General features: G+C 40.9%; 4 protein-coding genes and 1 pseudogene across 5 annotated transcripts; 4 read left to right on the forward strand and 1 right to left on the reverse strand.

The window, feature by feature from the left end:
• Window positions 1–88: 88 nt before the first annotated feature.
• Window positions 89–2,530, forward strand: LOC141839963 (light-harvesting complex-like protein 3 isotype 1, chloroplastic). Of its 2 annotated transcripts, XM_074727834.1 has the most exons (4): window positions 89–473; window positions 504–599; window positions 1,900–2,037; window positions 2,122–2,530. In XM_074727834.1, exons 1-4 carry the CDS (start codon window positions 173–175, stop codon window positions 2,376–2,378), a joined length of 792 nt encoding a protein of 263 aa, XP_074583935.1. In that variant the 5' UTR covers window positions 89–172; the 3' UTR covers window positions 2,379–2,530. The 2 variants fall into 2 exon arrangements, with proteins under 2 accessions (XP_074583935.1, XP_074583934.1); XM_074727833.1 differs by having other exon boundaries at window positions 89–599.
• Window positions 2,531–5,071: 2,541 nt separating this feature from the next.
• Window positions 5,072–9,922, forward strand: LOC141841606 (uncharacterized). Its single transcript, XM_074729787.1, has 2 exons — window positions 5,072–8,357; window positions 9,770–9,922. Exon 1 carries the CDS (start codon window positions 5,072–5,074, stop codon window positions 7,889–7,891), a length of 2,820 nt encoding a protein of 939 aa, XP_074585888.1. The 3' UTR covers window positions 7,892–8,357; window positions 9,770–9,922.
• Window positions 9,923–12,292: 2,370 nt separating this feature from the next.
• On the forward strand, window positions 12,293–16,555 carry LOC141837674 (serine/threonine-protein kinase D6PK-like). Its single transcript, XM_074725042.1, has 3 exons — window positions 12,293–12,427; window positions 12,753–14,209; window positions 15,556–16,555. The coding sequence occupies exons 2-3, from the start codon at window positions 12,975–12,977 to the stop codon at window positions 16,427–16,429; spliced, it is 2,109 nt and encodes a 702-aa protein (XP_074581143.1). The 5' UTR covers window positions 12,293–12,427; window positions 12,753–12,974; the 3' UTR covers window positions 16,430–16,555.
• A 1,299-nt stretch (window positions 16,556–17,854) lies between these two features.
• Window positions 17,855–19,640, forward strand: LOC141837675 (cytochrome P450 86A2-like). Its single transcript, XM_074725044.1, has one exon. It carries the CDS (start codon window positions 17,913–17,915, stop codon window positions 19,515–19,517), a length of 1,605 nt encoding a protein of 534 aa, XP_074581145.1. The 5' UTR covers window positions 17,855–17,912; the 3' UTR covers window positions 19,518–19,640.
• A 162-nt stretch (window positions 19,641–19,802) lies between these two features.
• On the reverse strand, window positions 19,803–20,729 carry LOC141837366 (uncharacterized; annotated as a pseudogene).
• Between the last annotated feature and the right edge of the window lie 588 nt (window positions 20,730–21,317).

Here is a 21,317-nt window from a genome sequence, read left to right on the forward strand (position 1 = left end):
ACCTGATGAAGCGTCAAGCGTGTAGGAGCTTTACTGTACAGTAGCAGTGGTCCTATCCGGGATCTTGATTGAAGCTGAAGCTGCTGAAGCTGTTTCAGAGGCCTATAATTTGGGGCTTCTTCCAGATAACCAGATCTCCCTTTCTCTTCGTCTTCCTCTCTTTACCCTCACCATGTCAATGGCCTTACTCTCGCACCCTCCTCCGCCCACCACCCTCTCCTCCCTAGCCATCAGAAGCCACCTCTGCCTCCGGTCCCAACTCGCCATCTTCCCCAGGAAGCTCCCCTCCCTCTTGCTCGCCAGGTCCACTGACAACGGCGCTGGGGAAGTGATTTCCTCTGCGACTGTTCTGGAGGAGAAGGAGGCGGAGCAGAAATCGGAAGAGAACAAGGGGGGAACCCCTCCCGCGGTTGCTGCAGTGGAGACGCAGGTGGAGGGTGAGCAAAAACCTAATCTTGGACCAAACGGCGCCGCCTTGAAAGCGGAGGAGAAGGCGGTGCTTCCCAAGTTCAAAGACCCCAGGTGGGTCGGAGGGACGTGGGATTTGAAGCAGTTTCTCAAGGATGGGAAGACGGATTGGGATGCGGTGTTAGATGCTGGTGAGACATCTCTAATTCTTCAATGAATTGTGTGCTAATGGCGATGATTCCTTAGCAAATAACAGGGGGAAAAGCCTCTACTGTGCTAATAGTTTTAAACACTGAAAATTGCATTACTTGAACTAGTGTTTGTGGAATTGCTTCTTGTTTTCCTGTTATTATGTGCGATATTTTCTAATACTTTTTTTTTAATAATTTGTTGGCAACCAAATTAGTGCAATGCTTTTCTGTATCTACTTTTACAATTCCAAAGAGTTTGGATGTGGTTTGTTCACTTGGAGAAAGGTGCAATCTTTATACATGATTCTAATATCTGATCAAGCGACACTGGTTACTATTGAATGTTGTCTAAAACCTTAAGCTTAGATGCCACAGGGTTAACTCATCTTGTGAATCCTGTTCATAATACCAGTGGTTTGCAGATTTTGACAGTAGATCTTCACCTTTGATACATGTTAAATGCCACTGGCAAACTGTGTGATGTGACTATTGTTTCTGTTCTAACAAGGTTTTCTGAAATGCTCAATAACTACACCAAGTAGACATTTGTGGATTTTAAGGTTGTAATGGAAACTGAAATGTTTCAGAAATCCATTATATGCTGAATAATTTTCACATCAAGATTATTTGTGGTTTGAAGTATCTTTAGATGCAGCTTCCATCTAGCATCACTCATACTCATTGGAATGAGATTTCATAAATGTGATTACGGAGAGGGTCCTGAATATTGAACTCGAGTCATTGGTCTGCCCAACCAATTACTTGGATGCATTTGGACCTAATACTTGTGTGGATCGATCTGGTTTAACCTTCAAAAGTTAAATGAATAATACTAGTCCAACTACTCGTAAGCTCTTGCATTTAATGTACTAAACCTGCTGCTAGACACCTCATCTACCTATCTCCATGTATTGTCAAATACTTGAATCCTAACGATGTGAAACCATCACTGCCAGATACTTATAGGTGCATGCCTGTGTTAAACTTTAGGTGCATGCCTGTGTTATAACTTATACTCGTATGTGAGTCTTTGCTACAAAGATGATAAAGAACCAAGAAACATGAGATTTTGTGATCAAATTGAACAGGATTTGGAACTTGATGCTAATCAAGTTAATTGATTACTCTGTCTTTCTGAACATTGCCAGCTGTTTCATATGATAAATTGGATTAAGATTTTATGACAATACAAGGTAGGATTACTTTAGGATGGCGATTTCATTACTGTGAGTCTTCATGTTCCGTTTATTATTATTATTAAAGATTTTAGACGGACTGATATCGTGCATAATTCCTTCAGAGGTCAGGAGAAGAAAATGGCTTGAAGATAATCCAGAAGCATCCAGCAACGAAGAGCCTGTGATTTTGGACACCTCAATCATTCCATGGTGGACATGGGTCAAAAGGTTCCACCTACCAGAAGCTGAAGTACTCAATGGTTGGTATTCTTCAGCATCTTCCTGCAGTTCGATCATTTGCAGGAAGTTTCATTTATTGCCTGACATCATTCATATTCACGTAGGGCGTGCTGCCATGATTGGGTTTTTCATGGCATACTTTGTGGATAGCCTCACCGGAGTAGGTCTTGTCGATCAAATGGGGAACTTCTTCTGCAAAACTTTGCTTTTTGTAGCCGTTGCCGGAGTTCTACTTATTCGAAAGACCGAAGATGTCAATACCCTAAAGAAGCTTCTTGAAGAAACAACCTTCTATGACAAGCAGTGGCAAGCATCTTGGCTGGAGGATAAATCCTCAAATGGCACTACAGATAAAGAGTAGCTCGGCTGTTCAATTTCTATCTACGTTGTGGTTTCTGTAGTCGTTTTGATTGCTGTTGTCTGATAGATGAGCAATGTACAATATATGATTAGGCAATGTAAACGTTATCTGAAAGAAAGGTTGAATGCTTGGATTGGAAACTTCCTAATAAATACGCAATGGTCAATTTCCTTCCAAATACACATTTTGAATTTTGTATAAATATATTAATTAGGAAACCATCAATTCATTTGAAAAAAAAAAACAATCCGCAAGGACAATTTAACACAAACAACTTTAACAGCAAAATCAGTCTTCCCCTGGGAGATCGGCCATTTATTTGCGATAATAACTTGAGAAATTAACGACGACACACACGACCAAATAGCAAACTGAATCCCTAAAGATGGAGGGTCAAATCTAATTCTTTACAGTTATCACCACTTCCATCCTCATCATTAACTTTGAGTTCCATTTTACTTAGAAGATTCTTAGTCCGCAGGTCTCGACCATCGCCTTCATCCCAACGACGCGCCAGAACTCTGCAAAACCTCCCGTCGACGCTCTCCGCATTCATGTTACGATCTGCTGCCCGGGAACTTGCGCCTGCACAGTAAGAGCTCAACCATAAAACGACGAGTTCTACGCGTACAGTACGGCTACAGAACTGAGAATCGAGTAGTACCGCTGTTTGAGTGGCCATTGACTTGGACTGCTGGAGGAGCGGCTTGCTTGGAGCTTCTTTCGACGGTTTCTTTTTCCTCTTCCATCTTCTCGCTGCGTCGGTGCCCTGCGATGTGGCCGCCGAGCGCTTTGCCGTTGTCAAAGCGGCGACGGCACTTCGGGCAGACAAAAAAGTATTCCATCTTCAAATTCAACTGCGACTCCTCGCACCCAGCGTCATCGTCATTCTGTTCCTGCCCGGGTATCATTTTTTCTTCGGTGAAGGTATTAATTTGTGTGGTGTGGAAGAAATGTTATTAGCTAACGGGGTTTTATAGAGAGGTCGTGGGAGTCAAAAATGTCTATTTTTGGAATGTCACTGAATTTTGAACGTCTGTGAAACTAAATCGGCAATTGCCCAAAGTTCATGCATGAGCCGCATGAGGAAATAATTAATGATTATTAATGGATGCTAAGTACCGCTAAGTGTTATGTTAGAATAATTGTTGTAATTTCCTAGTTTCTTCCCTCTTTCAATTTTTCTAGAACTGTAAATATATTATTCTCTTAATTTTTATATATTTTTTTCGGCTTTTTTTTCTTGGCTTTTTTTTCCTTTACTATATTTAGCACGTATGCTAAGGTTCAATGGGTTTGGAAAACAATGGGAATGGGAACGAGAGTAATGCCAAAATAACTGATCGGATTGGAGGGACTGACTCATCGATGAGTCAGAGTAAAATACTTCTAGTAGATCAGATATGAGTCAAGTCGATTTCTATGAGATCAGCTCTTATCGAGTCAGCTCTTGACACGTTAAGGAAACTAAGAGCACCACAAAAAGAGTTCGAAGGAAGATCAAGATGAATTTTGATAAAACCTTTGGCACTCAAGTCGGGTCAGGAGTTCTTTTTTTTATTAGGAGAGAAAAATATATTGTGTATACCTCACTTGTGTATGAACACCCTTTTTATACTAGTTGGGGAGAGTGAGGGAGTTCTTTATGGATATATCGCACATTTTTAATGCATCATCCTATATTCTCGGAACATATCAATGTCATATTTTGTACGTTTCCTATGCCGCATACTTTTAATGCATCATCCTACGTTCTCGGAACATATCAATACCATATTTTGTACGTTTCCTATGTCGCACACTTTTAATACATCATCTTACATTCTCGGAATATATCAATGTCATATTTTGTACGTTTCCGATGTCACACACTTTTAATGCATCATCCTACATTCTCGAAATATATCAATGTCATATTTTGTACGTTTCCGATGTTGCACACTTTTAATGCACCATCCTACATCCTCGGAACATATCAATGTCATATTTTGTACGTTTCCTATGTGTGCACACTTTTAATGCATCATCTTACATCCTCGGAACATATCAATGTCATATTTTGTACATTTCCTATGTCGCACACTTTTAATGCATTATTCTACATCCTCGGAATATATCAATGTCATATTTTATACGTTTTCTATGTCGTACACTTTTAATGCATCATCTTACATTCTCGGAACATATCAATGTCATATTTTATATGTTTCCACGTCCTCAAAACGTACCATATCATTTCCCCCACTCGCTTGTCCCTTTGGCCAAGTATCCCATCAGTTAGATTATGATTATGTGGCTCTACCTTTTGGTCTATCTGCTTGATCTAAACTCGATCTGACTTGACTCAAGCTTGATTGCAAATTAAACTGACTTAATTCGAGCTCGATCTTGAGTGATGTTGACTTGACTTGAGCTCGATCATGAGCCAAGCTAACTTGGCTTTGTGTTGATCAAGTCTTGGACCTGATCTCTATCGTCTCCGCCCATCAATAACAAAATATAGACGGAAAGAAATGGATAAAGAAATTCAAAAATATAATAAAGTTAACAAATAATAAATTAAATTATTGTTAGATATAGTTTATGTTTTTTTTTGTTTGTTTTATTTCTATGTATGTTTTATTTATTTATTTATTTTTTTGTCTTGAACAAAAACAGCCTAACCTCTACCTTTCCTCACTGCTCCCGCCGCCATGCCGCCACCTGTGGCCTCGCCCGTCGTCCCCTCGCCGTCAAAGTTTCCTATCTATGTCTTCTTCTTCCGTGCTCTCATCCGCGCCCGCCTGTCTTGCGGCCAGCTTGACGAAGCCCTCCGTGCCCTCCACTACATGCTCTCTGTCGGCATCCGCCCCTCCACCCGCTCCTGGAATCTCCTCCTTTCTTGCTTCAATTCGGCTGGCTTCGTCGAAGAGGTACCCTTTATCTACGCCGACCTCCTCCGCGCCTTCGCCAAGCCCGATGCCTTCACTCACAACGTCCTCCTCCACGCCCTCTGCAAGATGGGCTCCCTCGACGCCGCCCTCTCAATTATCCGCTCCGCCGGAGACGTCGACGCTGTGTCCTATAACACTCTCATCTGGGGTTTTTGTGATCTAGAATCGCCCGAGTTTGCCGTCGGGTTGCTGTCGGAGATGCTGAAGAAGGGATTTCCGCTCGATTCTTTTAGCTGCAACATTTTGGCCAAAGGATTTTGCCGGAAAGACCTGGTGGATGTTGCGGCGTCGTTGATGGAGATGCTGGTTCGAGGTGAGATCAAGAGGGATGTGGTTGGGTTTAATACCATGATCGACGGATACTGCAAGATAGGGGATTTAGAGAAGGTTCAAGGTCTTGTCGAGAGTATGAGGGTGGAGAATGTTTTGCCAGATATAATTACCTGCAACATTTTGATCAAACACTTTTGTACAATTGGAGATTTCGGTAGAGCTAGGAAAGTGATTGAAGAAATTGGGGCCAGTAGTAGCCCAAATGTGGTGACACACACTACTTTTATTGGTGAATATTGCAAGAGAGGGAAGCTAGAAGAATCATTTGTTCTTTATGAAGATATGGTTAGGAGTGGGATCTTGCCCGATGTTGTCACTTACAACTCACTCATCAGTGGACTTTGCAACCAGGGTAAGTTGCCGGAGGCCATTAGGCTCTTTAGAGAGATGCCAAAGATGGGAATTGCTCTGAATCATGTATCGTATTGTACTCTTATAGATGCACTACTTAAATCAGGCAGTGCAAAGCAAAGTTTTGCTGTCCTCGGTGAGATGGTTACTCGAGGCATTGTGATGGATATGGTTTTGTACACTGTCATCATGAATGGGCTATTTAAGTTGGGAAAGGTTGATGAAGCAGAAAAAATGTTTCAGTTGGTTGGCTCCCCTAATCTCATCCCTAGTCATGTTGCATATTCATCTCTGATCGACGGGCGCTGCAAGGCAGGAGATGTCGAGGGAGCTGAATCTGCATTCCTGGAGATGCAAAGGAAATCACTGAATGCAAATGTTGTTACATACTCCTCTATCATCAACGGGTATATTAAAAACAAAATGCTTTCTGAGGCTTTTGATACTGTGCAGAAGATGAAGGAAATAAATCTTTCTCCTAATGTTGTAACTTATGGAACACTTATAGATGGCCTATGCAAGATTGGAAACCTAGAAGAAGCTTTTCAGATGTACAAAAAAATGACAGAGGAAGGTCTGGTCGTAAACAAATTTGTGGTTGATTCATTGGTTAATGGATTAAGGAAGAATGGAAAAATGGAGGAGGCAGAAAGCCTTTTTAAAGAGATGGAACAGAAAGGTGTAGTGATGGACTGTGCTAATTACACCTCCTTGATGGCTGGACTCTTTAAAGTTGGGAATGGATCAGCTGCTTTGACTGTTGGCCAGGAAATGACACAGAAAAATCTCGCTCCAGATGTTGTCATGTATAATGTATTTATAAATCATCTTTGCATGCTTGGGAAGTTTGAAGAAGCAAAATCTTCTCTCACTGAGATGAAAAATATGGGATTAAATCCTGACAATGTGACATACAACACTTTAATCAACGCACACTGTAAACAAGGAAGAATAGATGAGGCTCTCAAACTTGTTCAAGAAATGAGAACTATGGGTCTGGTACCAAATGTCATCACATACAATACCTTAATTAAGGGTTTCAGCAATGTGGGTAATATTACCAGTGCTGTGGATTTATTGATTGAAATGACTGTTACTGGTTTTTGCCCAAGATCTTCCTTCAACAATGTGTTACAAGCATGTTCAAAGTGCAATAGGGCTGATTTGATAGTGCAAATGCATGAGAAGATAGGAAATATATTTCTTCTTGATGTCACACTGTATAATATGATAATCCATGCTTTATGTACTCTTGGAATGACAAGGAAAGCTAATTCTGTTCTGAATGAGATGTTGGGAAGAGGGTTGACGACTGATATCATTACTTTCAATGCACTTATACTGGGATATTGCAAGAATGGTCATCTAGATAAAGCATTTGATATGTATTCCCGGATGCTTCTTGAAGGCATATCACCAAATGTTGCAACTTTCAACACACTGTTAGGGGGCCTATCAGCTTCGGGAAAGATAGAGGAAGCTGAAAAGGTGATTAATGAGATGAAGACAAGAAAGCTGGTTCCAAATAATTTTACCTATGATATACTGGTTACTGCCCATGCTAAGCTAAGCCACAGTAAAGATTCAGTAAGGTTATACTGTGAAATGGTCACTAAAGGTTTTATTCCTAAACTTAGCACTTATAATGCGCTTATTAGTGACTTTTCCAGGGTTGGAATGATGAATCAGGCTGGAGAAATGTTAAATGAAATGCATAAAAGAGGTGTTTCTCCCAATTCTTCAACATATGATATATTGATTGCTGGCTGGTCGAAACTGTCAAATGGCTTTGAGCTAAAACGGCTGCTCAAAGAGATGGCTGAAAAAGGTTTCACTCCTTCGAAAAGCACACTATCTTTAATTAGTAAAGCCTTTGCAAAACCAGGGAGGAAGTAGATAGCTCACAAATTGCTTAGAATGTTTCTACCGAACAATGCAATGGTGAGTTGGTTATCCTACTTTGACTACATTCAGTAACCAACCTAGCATTCTGGATGAACAAAGGTGAAATAAGGAGTAAAATTCTGAATCAAGGACTTCATGGAGTGTCAGTGATCAAATAGAGCAGTGATGCATGTTCTTGACATTGTATGAAATGGTTTATTCCAGAAAGATGGAGAATGCATGTGGAGACTGACACTTTTTTACGTTACAGCTTGAAAAGGATGAGCAAAATCATCATTCGGCAACTTAATGGTAAATCGAGGCCCATAACAGGACCAATGCTTGTTTATTTCTTGTATGGTCAAATAAATCTCCTTAGCAACAGCTCAAGAGTCCGAGCATCCTGAATTGACCTGTGGTTAGCCAAAATGGTTAAGTATCCATCTAGATTGTGGACAATCAAGTTGGCATAACGGAGGTAAATTTGGAATTTCCATTCTTATTTCTTTTATTTAGTTACTTTGCCACTCATGCCAAATGGATCCATCCTGCAATTTTGTTGTGGCTTGTGCCTTTCATACGTTTGACATGGTGTCATTGGACTAAGATCAGAAATGAGCATCACTAGATGGATCTTATTTCTAAATTGTTGAATATGGAAATTTAAGACAAATGAGATTCACTTAATTAAATGATAAATTTTGAGGCTTCCAACATCACTTGACATTAGATTAGGCATTTTGGCACTTTTTATTGCTTAAAAATAGTAAGTTATCTATGATAGTTACCATGCCTACATTTCTCTAATTAAATCTTTATGAATTTTTATTTGATCTTTATAAATTCAAATTTAGACTAGATGACTTGAAAATAAGTCTGGAAACCTAACTATGAAATCTCTGTGTATTAATAGCCATTTCCCCATAGATGCATGAACTTGTTCTATGGAAGTAACTTCTTTTGCCGGGCCAAATGATAAGGGCCCAAAGTATATTTAAAGGAAATTAGAAAATAGTTTGTAACGTCCAAATGAAGTAATAAATTGGCCTATATGAGCTTCTGTGCCAATATAAGAAATAGAAATCTTCTGTAGATTTTGTTGAAGTCCACGTGATCTAGATTCCATTTAAAATTCTTATTCAGGCCTATCTCCTCAGATGTTCATGACTAACATTACATGATTCTCTCAAGCAACTGCTAGCATAATTTAGCCTCGTCTAGAGGATTCAATATATTAGTTCTAAGCTTTTTCAAAAACCAAATCTCTTTAGCCTTGTTAGAACCACAAATATAAGGGAATATTATTACACTTCCCCTCTTATTAGAAATACAAAAGTGCACTTGCACTTTTTGCACATTCTCAGTGTAATGCTTTCACTAATCTTTCAATTAGTCCCCTTTATCTTTTGATGGCTCCGAATATATGTTTTCAGAAACCTCTGATAAATCTTGTGAGACGAAGAGAGTTTGCATTTGACTATTCTAATAGTCATAATACACTTAAATATAAATATTTAGTTGAAAATATATGCAATAGCAGACACATAAAATTAGTGTTGGAGGGGCAACTACAACTTGTCAGGAGGTTTTTGGTAATCAAGGATAAAAAGGACAAAGGAGAGTATTTGACAGAAAATGTGTTTCATTGCCTTGCTTACATCTGATCCTCCACGTATTACACCCCCCAATATAGATCTCATACATCATCTTAAAAATCAAGACAACATTGAAGAACTCAATAACTTTTATTTAGATCAAATTATATTGTTTTACATGTTGTGCTTTGGTCTAATCATGGTGATTGCTATGATTATTGCATGGTTTGTGGCATGTCTGCTAATACTACTGTCTTTGACCCCCAATAGTGAACATTATTCTGTTTGTCCACAGAATATTCCAAAATCAGCAGTAAAAGAGCAGACCAAGCCAAGGAACATTAGGCTTCACACAGAGCAAAGAGCAGCTTAGCGTGCAGGATATAACCATCTGGTAGTAAATCTACCTATTAAAAACAACCCCTTGGGAGCAAGAACAGCTGTGAGTTGAAGAAAGTTGAATTTTCTACAGATTGCAAGCAAGATTAATTCCTTGCAAATCCTCAGGAGGTTTGAAGAAAAGTTTCTAAAGGTCAGTATAATCCAATTTGAAAATAACCGAAAAAGTTTGAGGTTTGTCCTTAAGAGATGATAAATACTTGCAGCTTATTGAAAAAGGGGAGAAAAAGAATATGAGAAAGGAGATGGCCAAAGCACAACTCATGCCCATATTTGACAAGCCATTCTTCCCTAAAGGTTACATCAAATGAGATCTCAAGTCTCAACTATATACTATTTGCTTCATTTTGTTCTCATAAAAATTAATTTCATAACATTTTCTACACAACAATTGATTATATTTATTTTATTCTCTTGTGAATTGCACTTGGTAGATCAACAAGACCTCCAACAGTGCGCCAAGGGAGCCTTGTTTTCATCTAGTAAAACCAAATTACAGCATAATGATTGGCCAGCATTACTAATTTCACAAATACGCAAATCATACTATGAAGCCAACAAGTAATTTATCAGTGGTGCAATTATCTCTTGTAACAAGTGTGATGTACAATCTGTTTGTATGGTTCATTTCTTATATTTTGCTTATGGAGTCTTTAAAAAACTGATTTACAGCTGTAGAACATTTTTTCTATTTGCTATGTCTGTATCAGTGTATTTATACATGGACTTCAGAGGTATAATGGAATCCTTCTCAGACAAAAAATGGCATAATGAGAACATTTATTTGTTTTATTATTATGTTTTCAATTGAATAGCAAACTATTTTCCCTAAGTCCCTTAAACCATAAGGATATAGGGTTCACCATGTAAAATAATGTAAACTATAGAGTAAAGTGAAAAAATTAGATTAATCAATGAACAATACCAATTCTCTCATAATTATTCCTTCTTTTTATAGTTGTTAGAGAAGAGAGTGACTGCACATTGGCAGGGAAGAGGCAGTATAGCTCCATGGATTGAAAAGCAAGAGACAAGCTTGTGCCCCACCACTTGCACTACTTTGTCTAAAGTGACAAAGGAATCATGGCAGAGGACCACCCCACTGCCCTAATTCCAACACTCAACACCAAAAGCAGTCCCTTCCTCCTTAAAAAATAAATTAAAAAAAAAACAAAAGTAAAAGTATTAGGTTGTTGAATTCAATGGGAGGATCCCAAAGCATCTTCACACCATTTATATCATCATCAAATCTTGACCAATATCTAAAGCTTGTTTTCTAATCAAATTGCACCAATTTTTTTTAAATCTCTCTCTTTTCTTTAGGCATGCCATGTGCCTTCGCTCCTTCATGCTACTTATGTAGATCATCATCAATTATAGTTTGTAAAAATGGTCATTATCATCTAAAATGGAAATGAGTTGTGCTGGTTCTACTTTGCCCTTCAGAAGGTTGCAGTGATTGACCAAAATGACACACAAGAGGTCTTGAGTGGTTCACATCAAAGTTAAGACAAAACCCTAACAGGCAAAGCAACATCTTTTGTTTTTCTTACCAAAAAAGTGAAAAGTGGATAGTGAATGTGGACTTGACTGGATCTAGTCCCTTGGTCAGTTTGACCAACAATTATTGCAACTCACCTTTAGATTTGGTGGTAATTTTCCATAGTTAGCCAGCTTAAGTGGTTTGACTAATTTGCCAATTAAGTATAGAATATAAACTTGCTTCTTCCTTTACTATCTTTAGTTAGGCATATCAACTAGTTAAATTGGTCTAGTGTTCAAATAGGGTCTATTGTGAGTTTTAGTTATTAGGAGAATATGTATACTAAGTTTGATTTATTATAATAAGATTCTACGTAAAAAGGGTAGTCTGATGTACGGAAGGATCTATTATACGCAGTCGTCTTATCCTGCTTTATAAAAAATTATTTTTAAGATTTGAATTTATGATCACTAAGTCACACGATAATAATTTTACTTTTATACTCCCCTTCGTAATAATATTCTACATGATTTAGAAAAAAAAATGGAAAGACATGATATTGCAAATAGTTGAGAGAAATTGTAAGAAAAAGGGTAAACCTGTCCAACATGACGTAGTAAACAAGTGATAACTTATTAAGTAATGCTATGGTATTGATAATTAGGGTAAAATGACAATAATTTGAAAATTATGGGTCATTTTAATGTTTTGGAACTTATAAAGGATATTTTGTAAAGAAAGGATCAGCTAGGGGGTGGAATGAAAATTTCCCAAATAAATAATAATACTGAAAAAGAGAATTACAATAACAAAATGGAGGCTAAAGTTAAGACTTGCTTTGCTTTTCTTTCCTTCTGCTGTGCTGCTGCCGCACTCTTTTTCTCTTTGAACAGAGCAGAGAATAGAGAGAGAGAGAGAGAGAGAGAGAGAGGAGGAGGAAGAGGAGGAGGAACCGTAACCCTAAAGATCGTGAGCAAGAGATCTATTGCTGATCATATCCAAGAGGACTCGCTTTGCCTGTCACGTGGCGTGCGCCATCCAATTTTACAGTTGCTGTACGAGAAATCTCCGGTTTGTTCTGCAGATCTCAGGAGTTCATTCCTTGCATTCTTGTTTAGGGCCACTGTTTAACCTATTAGGAAAATTGTCCCCTCCTATAGGTGGGAATGTGCGGGATGGATAGTTGTTTCTTTGCATTTTTTTTATAGTTTGCTTCGTTTGTGTTTATTTTCCCCTTTTTTTGTGGAATGCAAGACGGACAGTCGGAAGGTGTTATTCTGGAGTTTTTTTTTCAGCTATTGATCTTTTCTACAAGCTGCAAAGGCTGATATAGCGCAATGGAGATCAGTTAATCAGATTTGTTCTAATAAGTGTTTCTTTTTTTTTGGTATTTTAGGTTACTGGAGAGAAAAGTGGAGAATTTACTGCTTGGCTTCTGGAATTCATCATGTCTGCAGTGTCAAAGTTAATAAGCTAATAGTCGCTCTTGATTTATAGTTTGGGGAAGATAAGAAATGAGACTTTGCTGTGTAATCTACTGCTTTTGCTATAGCAGAATTCGGAGTTCTTGTAATCACATGATTGGACAAACGTAAGTGATGATAAAGCTTTACGCCAAATGGATAGGATCCCTGAGTTGAAGATGCCATCCACACAAATTTCTTCTCTTCATAAGGTTTCAAGCGTGCATGCAAGTAGCTCAAGGAATGAACAATGTGCGGATGCTGTTTGGGGATCTCAAAATGCTGATGCACTTGTTCTAAAGGAATCTGAAATACAAGGCACATTGGTTGATCAAAATGAATCAACTCCTGAGGTTGATAGCTTCAGGAGTGTTGACTCCTTCGAAGGAGGAAGAAGTTCTTTCAATGGAGCAAGTCATCCCCTAGAGCCAATGGATACTGATCTGGTGAAATCAGTCTATGTGGCAATTGACCAAGAGAAATCTGATGCAGGATGTTTAATGAAAGGAATCTCTACAAAAGGTCCATTTATAGAAGATCTTTCAATTCGAGGTCCTCCTACAAAAACAAGTGCAGTTGTTTTATCACCAGACAAGAGCTTTCCTAGTGAACTGAATGAATCAGATTCTTTATCTTCTCCATTTTCTGTTCCAAAGATATTGCTGCCAATGGATACCACTTTTTTGCCACCAGATTCTGATGAAAAGGAATGCATCTGGGATGCTTCCCTTCCCCCAAGTGGTAATGTCAGTCCTCACAGTAGCATCGATAGCACTGGAGTGGTAACTGCAATGAGTATAGTTAACACTTGTACAAGTACATATAGAAGTGGGATTACTAGTGATGGTATGCTTAGCTCAGAAAGGGCATGTGAGAGTGCAAAGGGCAGTGTGATCGGGGACTCACTTGAAAGTACTAAAACTAGTATTAGTAGAGCAAGTGATAGCAGTGGTGTCAGTGATGATAGCAGCTGGAGCAATATCACCGGAAGTGCAAATAAGCCACACAAGGGAAATGATCCTAGATGGAAGGCTATTCTAGCAATTCGATCTCGAGATGGTATTTTGGGTATGAGTCAGTTTCGATTACTCAAACGCCTTGGATGTGGTGATATTGGTAGTGTTTATCTCTCAGAGTTGAGTGGCACAAGGTGCTACTTTGCAATGAAAGTGATGGACAAGGCATCTCTTGCAAGTAGGAAGAAGCTAACAAGGGCTCAAACAGAAAGGGAGATTCTCCAACTTCTGGATCACCCTTTCTTGCCAACTTTGTACACTCATTTTGAGACCGACAGATTTTCATGCTTGGTGATGGAATTCTGCCCTGGTGGTGATTTGCATACATTGAGGCAACGACAGCCAGGGAAACACTTTTCTGAGTATGCAGCAAGGTAGTTACCATGTTAACTTTCAGTTCATTAGTTTACTTAATGCATTTCCTGAATTGAATATGACAAGTTCTGTCCAATCTTTGGGCTTTGGTTTGTTCTTGATGCTAATGAACACACAAATATACCAGATTTATTCATCCACGTAAATTCCATGTCAATTATATTCTTCTCTCTCATGTCAAGTGAGCATAAAATTCACATTAGAAAACTATTATAAATCTGAAATCATTAGTTGCTTATGGGCTAAATTTGACTTGTCTAGCACCCCATAGACAGATGAAAACTAGCATGGTCAAAAATATCAAAGAAAAAGTAGATCATCCTTTGAATAGATTTTCTTTAGTTCGATAATGGTGGTTCTTGTTTAGTGCGTATGATTTATTTTCATGTTCAAGAATTAGTTTTGACTTATTTACACTTCATCCACGGGATAAAAATTCTACCAAATGTTGGATCTTGTCCAAATTTCATCACAAGCATTGATTAATAAAAAAATGATATATATCATAAAAGGCAATTTCATTTAACCAAAAAAAATGCACAAAATATAAAATTTTAAAAATTAATGTGCATGATATTAAAAAGAAAATTTAATAAATGGGTGTACATAATATAAAGAATAATTGAATATTTTATTTTATAAAAATAAATACATACAATGACACATCAACAGCCTTTATAGGTGTAAAGTGAATAATGAATAAAACATTAGGTGATAAAGAAAAGATGGACATGTGAGAATTTGAATTGTGTTGTCCAAGAGGATAGAGTTGATATCTAACCCACAATCCAATCCATAGGAGCAAAATTTTTGATTCAATATCATTGCAGACAACAATGGTATTATTAGTTATGCTACAATGATTTTATCGAAAAGAAACTAAACAGCAGACAACAATTTACAGAGTGAATTAGTCAGACACATTAGCATTATGTGGGTAACCTGTAATTGTATAGGAAATGAGATCTAAATAAGGTAATTGAAAATGAATGGAAAGATCTTAACTAGCCCATTTGTATCTCGAGTTGATAGTATTATAGACAGTCTCACTGGTGCTATAGTAAATTTAACTGATGTAACAGCATACTCTTAAAGTCTCCACTTAGGTCATTTGACCGGAACTATATATATGTTATATGTCTATTTAATTGTTTATAATTTTGTATAATTTATGGCTATTCTACTTATGATGCTTTACTATATTAGTATATTTGTTATTCTTGTGAAAACATTACATTTTAGATCCTTTAGGTTTAAGTTTTTAAATGTATATAATTACAAAAAATGTATTTTCTGATTAAAGCAGCATGTGATAATTTTTTCTTCTTCTTGTATTCTTGAACAGATTTTATGCTGCTGAAGTACTACTTGCCCTTGAGTATTTACACATGCTTGGAGTTGTATACAGAGACCTGAAGCCAGAAAATGTACTTGTTCGTGACGATGGACACATAATGCTTTCTGATTTTGATCTCTCCTTGAGATGTGCTGTTTCACCCACTCTGATAAAATCATCACTTGACTCAGATCCTTCCAAACGTACAGCTGGTGCATTTTGTGTCCAACCAGCATGCATTGAGCCTACTTCAGTTTGTGTTCAGCCTGCATGCTTTATACCAAGACTCTTTCCCCACAAGAACAAGAAAAAGACAAGGAAACCATGGGCCGAGACACCAAGGCAGCAGGTTGCCACACTGCCAGAACTTGTGGTCGAGCCAACCACTGCCCGATCAATGTCCTTTGTTGGGACTCACGAGTATTTAGCCCCCGAAATCATCAAAGGCGAAGGCCATGGAAGTGCTGTGGATTGGTGGACCTTTGGTATCTTCCTCCATGAACTCCTCTATGGGAAGACACCCTTCAAGGGCTCAGGCAACAGAGCAACATTGTTCAATGTGGTAGGCCAGCAGCTTAGATTTCCTGAAATGCCATCAACCAGCTATGCAAGCCGAGATTTGATAAGAGGACTACTAGTTAAAGAACCCCAGCAGCGACTGGGGGTAAAGAGAGGGGCTGCCGAGATAAAGCAACACCCCTTTTTTGAGGGTGTCAATTGGGCGCTGATACGCTGCAGCACCCCTCCAGAGGTGCCAAGGCCAGTGGAGCCAGAGTTATTGCTGAAATTTGGAGCAACTGATGGATTTGGACCCAGCGGCAAGAGGATTGTAGGAGCAGATGTGAAGCCTGGAGGCAAGTATTTGGACTTTGAGTTTTTTTAGGTTGTATCTCATTATCTAATCAATTTCATTGTTATGTTATTTTTTCCCCTTAACTTCACGAGTACTGCTGTGCTGTGCTATATAGTGGTATTATCCTTCCTGAAGCCAATCAATTTTATGTTTGCATTGGAGATTTGTTCACTAGAAGTATGCTACCTTGATTTTTCTTCGAATTAGGAAAATTGCATAGATTTCATTGTTGTCTCCAATCATGAGACAGCAATAAATTGAGTTCAAATGAGCAGCAAGAAAACTATCCTCCTCACACGACTTGTTTTTTAGTCACAATTATTGTTTGTTTGTAGTCTGTACATCATACTGTAAACTTCTTGGTTACTAATTCTTGATAATTTAAGTTTGTTGTATAGCACACACATCGAAGCATCAGGTTACTGATTCTTGAAACAAATTTCTGGAAGCTTTCTGCTTGTTTACTGTGGCCAAACAACAGGTTTCCCACTCTATTATTTCATGTTCATTTCCTCACATTTCTGTCGAGTAGACAGCCCTTCATGTGAGTTGGTAATTGCTTTGATTTGGTAGCTACTATTACGTTTTCTTCTCTTTATTTTATACATTCTGAATCTTTTTATTTTTCCTTACTGAGTTCAGCACATATTGCCTCAAGTAAGAAATGAAATTCATTAGTTTCACCCTCCAACAAAGGATTTTGATCTTCAGTTATATCGTATGTCAAAAGAAGTGATTACTATACCATCTTCTTCTAGTGCAAAAATCAAGTATATTTGGAAACTAGAGGATCTATCGTGTCATGCATTGAGCCTATTGTATATATATTATCCACATGAATTAGTCATAAAGCATTGACCCATTGTGGATGCACCAATCCAACTTCACAATGTGTTTATGACTAATTCAACCAACAAAAAGGCTTATATACAAAATATCCCAAACCCACACCTATCTAACCTTGTGCATGTGTTTGATATCAAACACTACACTAGCAAATAAATTCAGGTTTCTGGTTTGAAACTGGAGTGATCTTAAATATTGCTTCTCACCTACTTTGAAGTTTCATACTGCACTCATTCCAGCAATCCACTCACTCAGCGTGCTGAGTTTGGTCGCCCAACTCGTTGATGACACCAAAATCTAAACATCAATTGTACGTAAACAAGTGCAGGGCAAAAACTTTCAAAACCAGGTGGCCAGTTTCATCTTCCCCCAGTAGTCTAATCCCTCCCTCACCTGCTCTCACCTCCCCTTCCTTCCTTCCATCAACCTTGTTGTTTATGCTTAAATGCCATCAAATATTTACCGGTGCAGTAGAATTCTGATGACGATCGAGTTAGGTGATCGATTCATCTCAGGGCTCACCTTATTTAATTAGAACAAGAAATAAAAGTGATGCAGTTGCAGGTGAGAAGAAAAAGAACAGTCTGGCCATTAAATACGCTGTGTGCCCACCTTCTTCACTAATACCACCGCTCCAGCTTCAGCTTCATCTTGTGTGATACAATTAATGGAATTGGCGGCGGTTTTGGCTTTGGTTTTGATGGCGTGCGTGGCGGCGTACGTGGTGTGGTTCTCCCGGCTGGCGTCGGGGCTTAGCGGGCCGCGAGTGTGGCCGGTGGTGGGCAGCCTCCCCGGCCTTATCCAGCACTCGGAGCGCATGCATGAGTGGATTGCTGACAACCTCCGTGCCGCCGGCGGCACCTATCAGACCTGCATTTGCGCCGTCCCCGGCCTCGCACGCCGCCAGGGGCTCGTCACCGTCACCTGCGACCCGCGGAACCTGGAGCACGTGCTCAAGGCTCGCTTCGACAACTACCCCAAAGGCCCCACGTGGCACGCCGTCTTCCTCGACCTCCTCGGCGACGGCATCTTCAATTCCGACGGCGACACGTGGCTCGCCCAGCGCAAGACCGCCGCGCTCGAGTTCACCACCCGCACGCTCCGCGCCGCCATGTCGCGGTGGGTTGCGCGGTCTATCCACCGCCGGCTCGTCCCCATTCTGAAGCAAGCCTCTGTTACGTCGACCTCGGTCGACCTACAGGACCTCCTCCTCCGGCTCACCTTCGACAACATCTGCGGGCTGGCCTTCGGCAAGGATCCCGAGACGCTGGCGCCCGAGCTGCCGGAGAACGGCTTTGCCGCCGCGTTCGACCGCGCCACCGAGGCCAGCCTCCAACGGTTCATCTTCCCGGAGGTGGTGTGGCGGTTCAAGAAGTGGCTCCGGATCGGCATGGAGGCCACGCTCGCCAGCAGTGTCGCGCGTGTCGACCGATACCTCTCCGCCATCATCAAGGAGCGCAAGCTGGAGCTCGGCGACGGCGGCCGGAGCTACGACGATCTCCTCTCCCGGTTCATGAAGAAGGGCGAGTACGCCGACTCGTTTCTCCAGCACGTGGTGCTCAACTTCATACTCGCTGGCCGAGACACCTCCTCTGTCGCGCTCTGCTGGTTCTTCTGGCTCGTCTCTGTCCACCCCGCCGTCGAGCGCCGCATCATGGCCGAGCTCGTCGCCGTCCTGACCGAGTCCCGGGGCGGCGATCCTGTTGAGTGGCTCTCCACGCCTCTCGCCTTCGAGGAGATCGACCGCCTCGTCTATCTCAAAGCCGCCCTCTCAGAGACGCTCCGTCTCTACCCGTCGGTTCCCGAAGACTCCAAGTACGTCATCTCCGACGATATGCTCCCAGACGGCACATTCGTGCCGGCGGGCTCCTCCATCACTTACTCCATCTACTCCGCCGGAAGAATGAAGTCGGTGTGGGGGGACGACTGCCTCGAGTACCGACCGGAGCGGTGGCTGTCGCCGGACCGCAAGCAGTTCGAGCCGCACGACCCGTTCAAATTCGTGGCCTTCAACGCCGGCCCGCGCATCTGCCTCGGCAAGGACCTCGCCTACCTGCAGATGAAGTTGGTGGCTGCGTCGGTGCTACTGCGCCATCGCCTCAAGGTGACCGCCGGCCACCGCGTGGAGCAAAAGATGTCGCTCACATTGTTCATGAAGAACGGGCTGAGGATGAATGTGTTCGACCGTGACTTGACCAGCAACCTCGTAGGCGCTGTTCCGCCGGAGACGTCGTCGTCGTCGTCGTCTCGGGGCTTGGAAGCCGCTGCCTAATTGCTACGTACCATCGGTAGACAACAAGAGGGGATGCACTTCACTAGCTCATCAATTTGTGATGCATGTAAATAGACAGTTTAATTGTAAACAATATATTTCACATTGTAATAATAAATTTGATGCCAGTAAATTCATATTATTGTATTAATTATATTATTTATACACAACACAGTACTGTATTCCATGATCCACTTCGCGAGGTTTTATATATAAACAGAGCACAGGTCTCATAACACAACCAAACAACTAGCTAGCTATACTTGCCCATGCATTAATTATTCTTTAACCCAATTCTTTTTCATCCTTGCGATTTCGGATCTCCACCTGCTGCCGATCACGTCCCTTCTCATCATCGATTCGATCCTCCAACTCTGCCACGAAATGTATTTCTCATATTTAAAAGACAAATTATTAAGTGACTTTTTTTGAACTATAAATCAAGTTATACCTTTGCTCTGCTGCTCGCTCATTGAGCTGCGTCGACCGCCTGCCCAAGAAGCCACAGCCTCTCTGAGTCTCCCTACCACCCCACCGCCACCGGTCTTCACGCCGGAGCCTGCTGCCGCCACCGCCTTCCTCCTCTGGATCGCACCCGATATCACCTCGGACAGCGCCTTGTCATCCTCGCCCGGCTTCAACTTCTCCACCAGCATCACTCCCACTCCCTTTCCTAATATTCCTTCCACCTTCTCCGCCGCCGCAGCCACCCTGGCCCCCTTGTCTTCCTCGGCGTTCTTCACCGGAAGAGGATTCTCAACTGACATGGCCATGAATGACTGGATTACCGGCGACATCCCTATCTCCTCGCCGGCTCGTGTACGCTCCCGGGAAGCTTCAGAGGAAGTTGGAGCGGCGGGATCTTCCGGGAACCCACCGGCGCATACCTCCAAGGTGTCCTTCAAACCGCCGTGAACTTCAGGGTCGTCTTCCTCATCGTCATCTTCTTCGTCGTCATGGCTGTTTCCATGGCCGTGGGTTTTCTTCTTGACGGTGTCCTTGATTTCTTCACCACCGGCTTCTTCTCCTGGCGCATCACTTCCTCTTCTCCATCGATTGCTGCACGCCCAAATCAATCGAAATGTCAATCAAAATCGCAAAAACAAACCTGCAAATCGTTGAATTAAACGGCTCACCGGCACGTAAGCCGGCGGGTCTCTCCGGCTCGAGCTCGTAAGCGTGGCCGAGCATTGGAGAAACCTGAGCGTCCATCGGGATTAACTTGGATGGAAACAAATCGATAAGATGGAGAATATTTATAATTAGGAAATTATTTGAATTGTCGTGGAGGAAAATATAGAGATAGATTCTTGGGAGTGAGCTAGATTGCATGCGAATGGCCTCTGGCGCCACGTGTGGAGACACGTGGAGGACGCTTGGCTTACGTGGCTCCTCAAAGGCGTTTGTACTTCGTACTACGTGCGGTGGATCTTATCTCTATTCCAATTTCGTATATTAGATATTATATAAAAATTAAATTTATTTTTAGTTTAACATAATTATTTTAAGTTTATTAACAACTTCTCTCATCTTGTTCTGGTACATTGAATCAAGACACCCTTCGTGACAATATCATTAACGACGACAATAAAAAGTTAAAATATAATATTTTAAATTCTTTTTCGTTTTTTTAGTAATATCCTCAAAATTTGGGGCCCCACTTGTTCAATCCTGTAACAACGTTGGTCACGTTTTGGTGGACCAGGGCTGTTGCTCTCGTCCCAAACCAACCAACGGAGCAGGGTCAGCCACCACAAGTTTCAATGGCCATGATATGAGCCACGTGGTCGCGTGCGGTTG

The sequence above is a fragment of the Curcuma longa genome, chromosome 11 (genome assembly GCF_044706935.1).
Source record: "Curcuma longa cultivar G26 ecotype Majalengka, Jawa Barat chromosome 11, ITB_CL_G26_1.1, whole genome shotgun sequence".
Classification (NCBI taxonomy): domain Eukaryota; kingdom Viridiplantae; phylum Streptophyta; class Magnoliopsida; order Zingiberales; family Zingiberaceae; genus Curcuma; species Curcuma longa.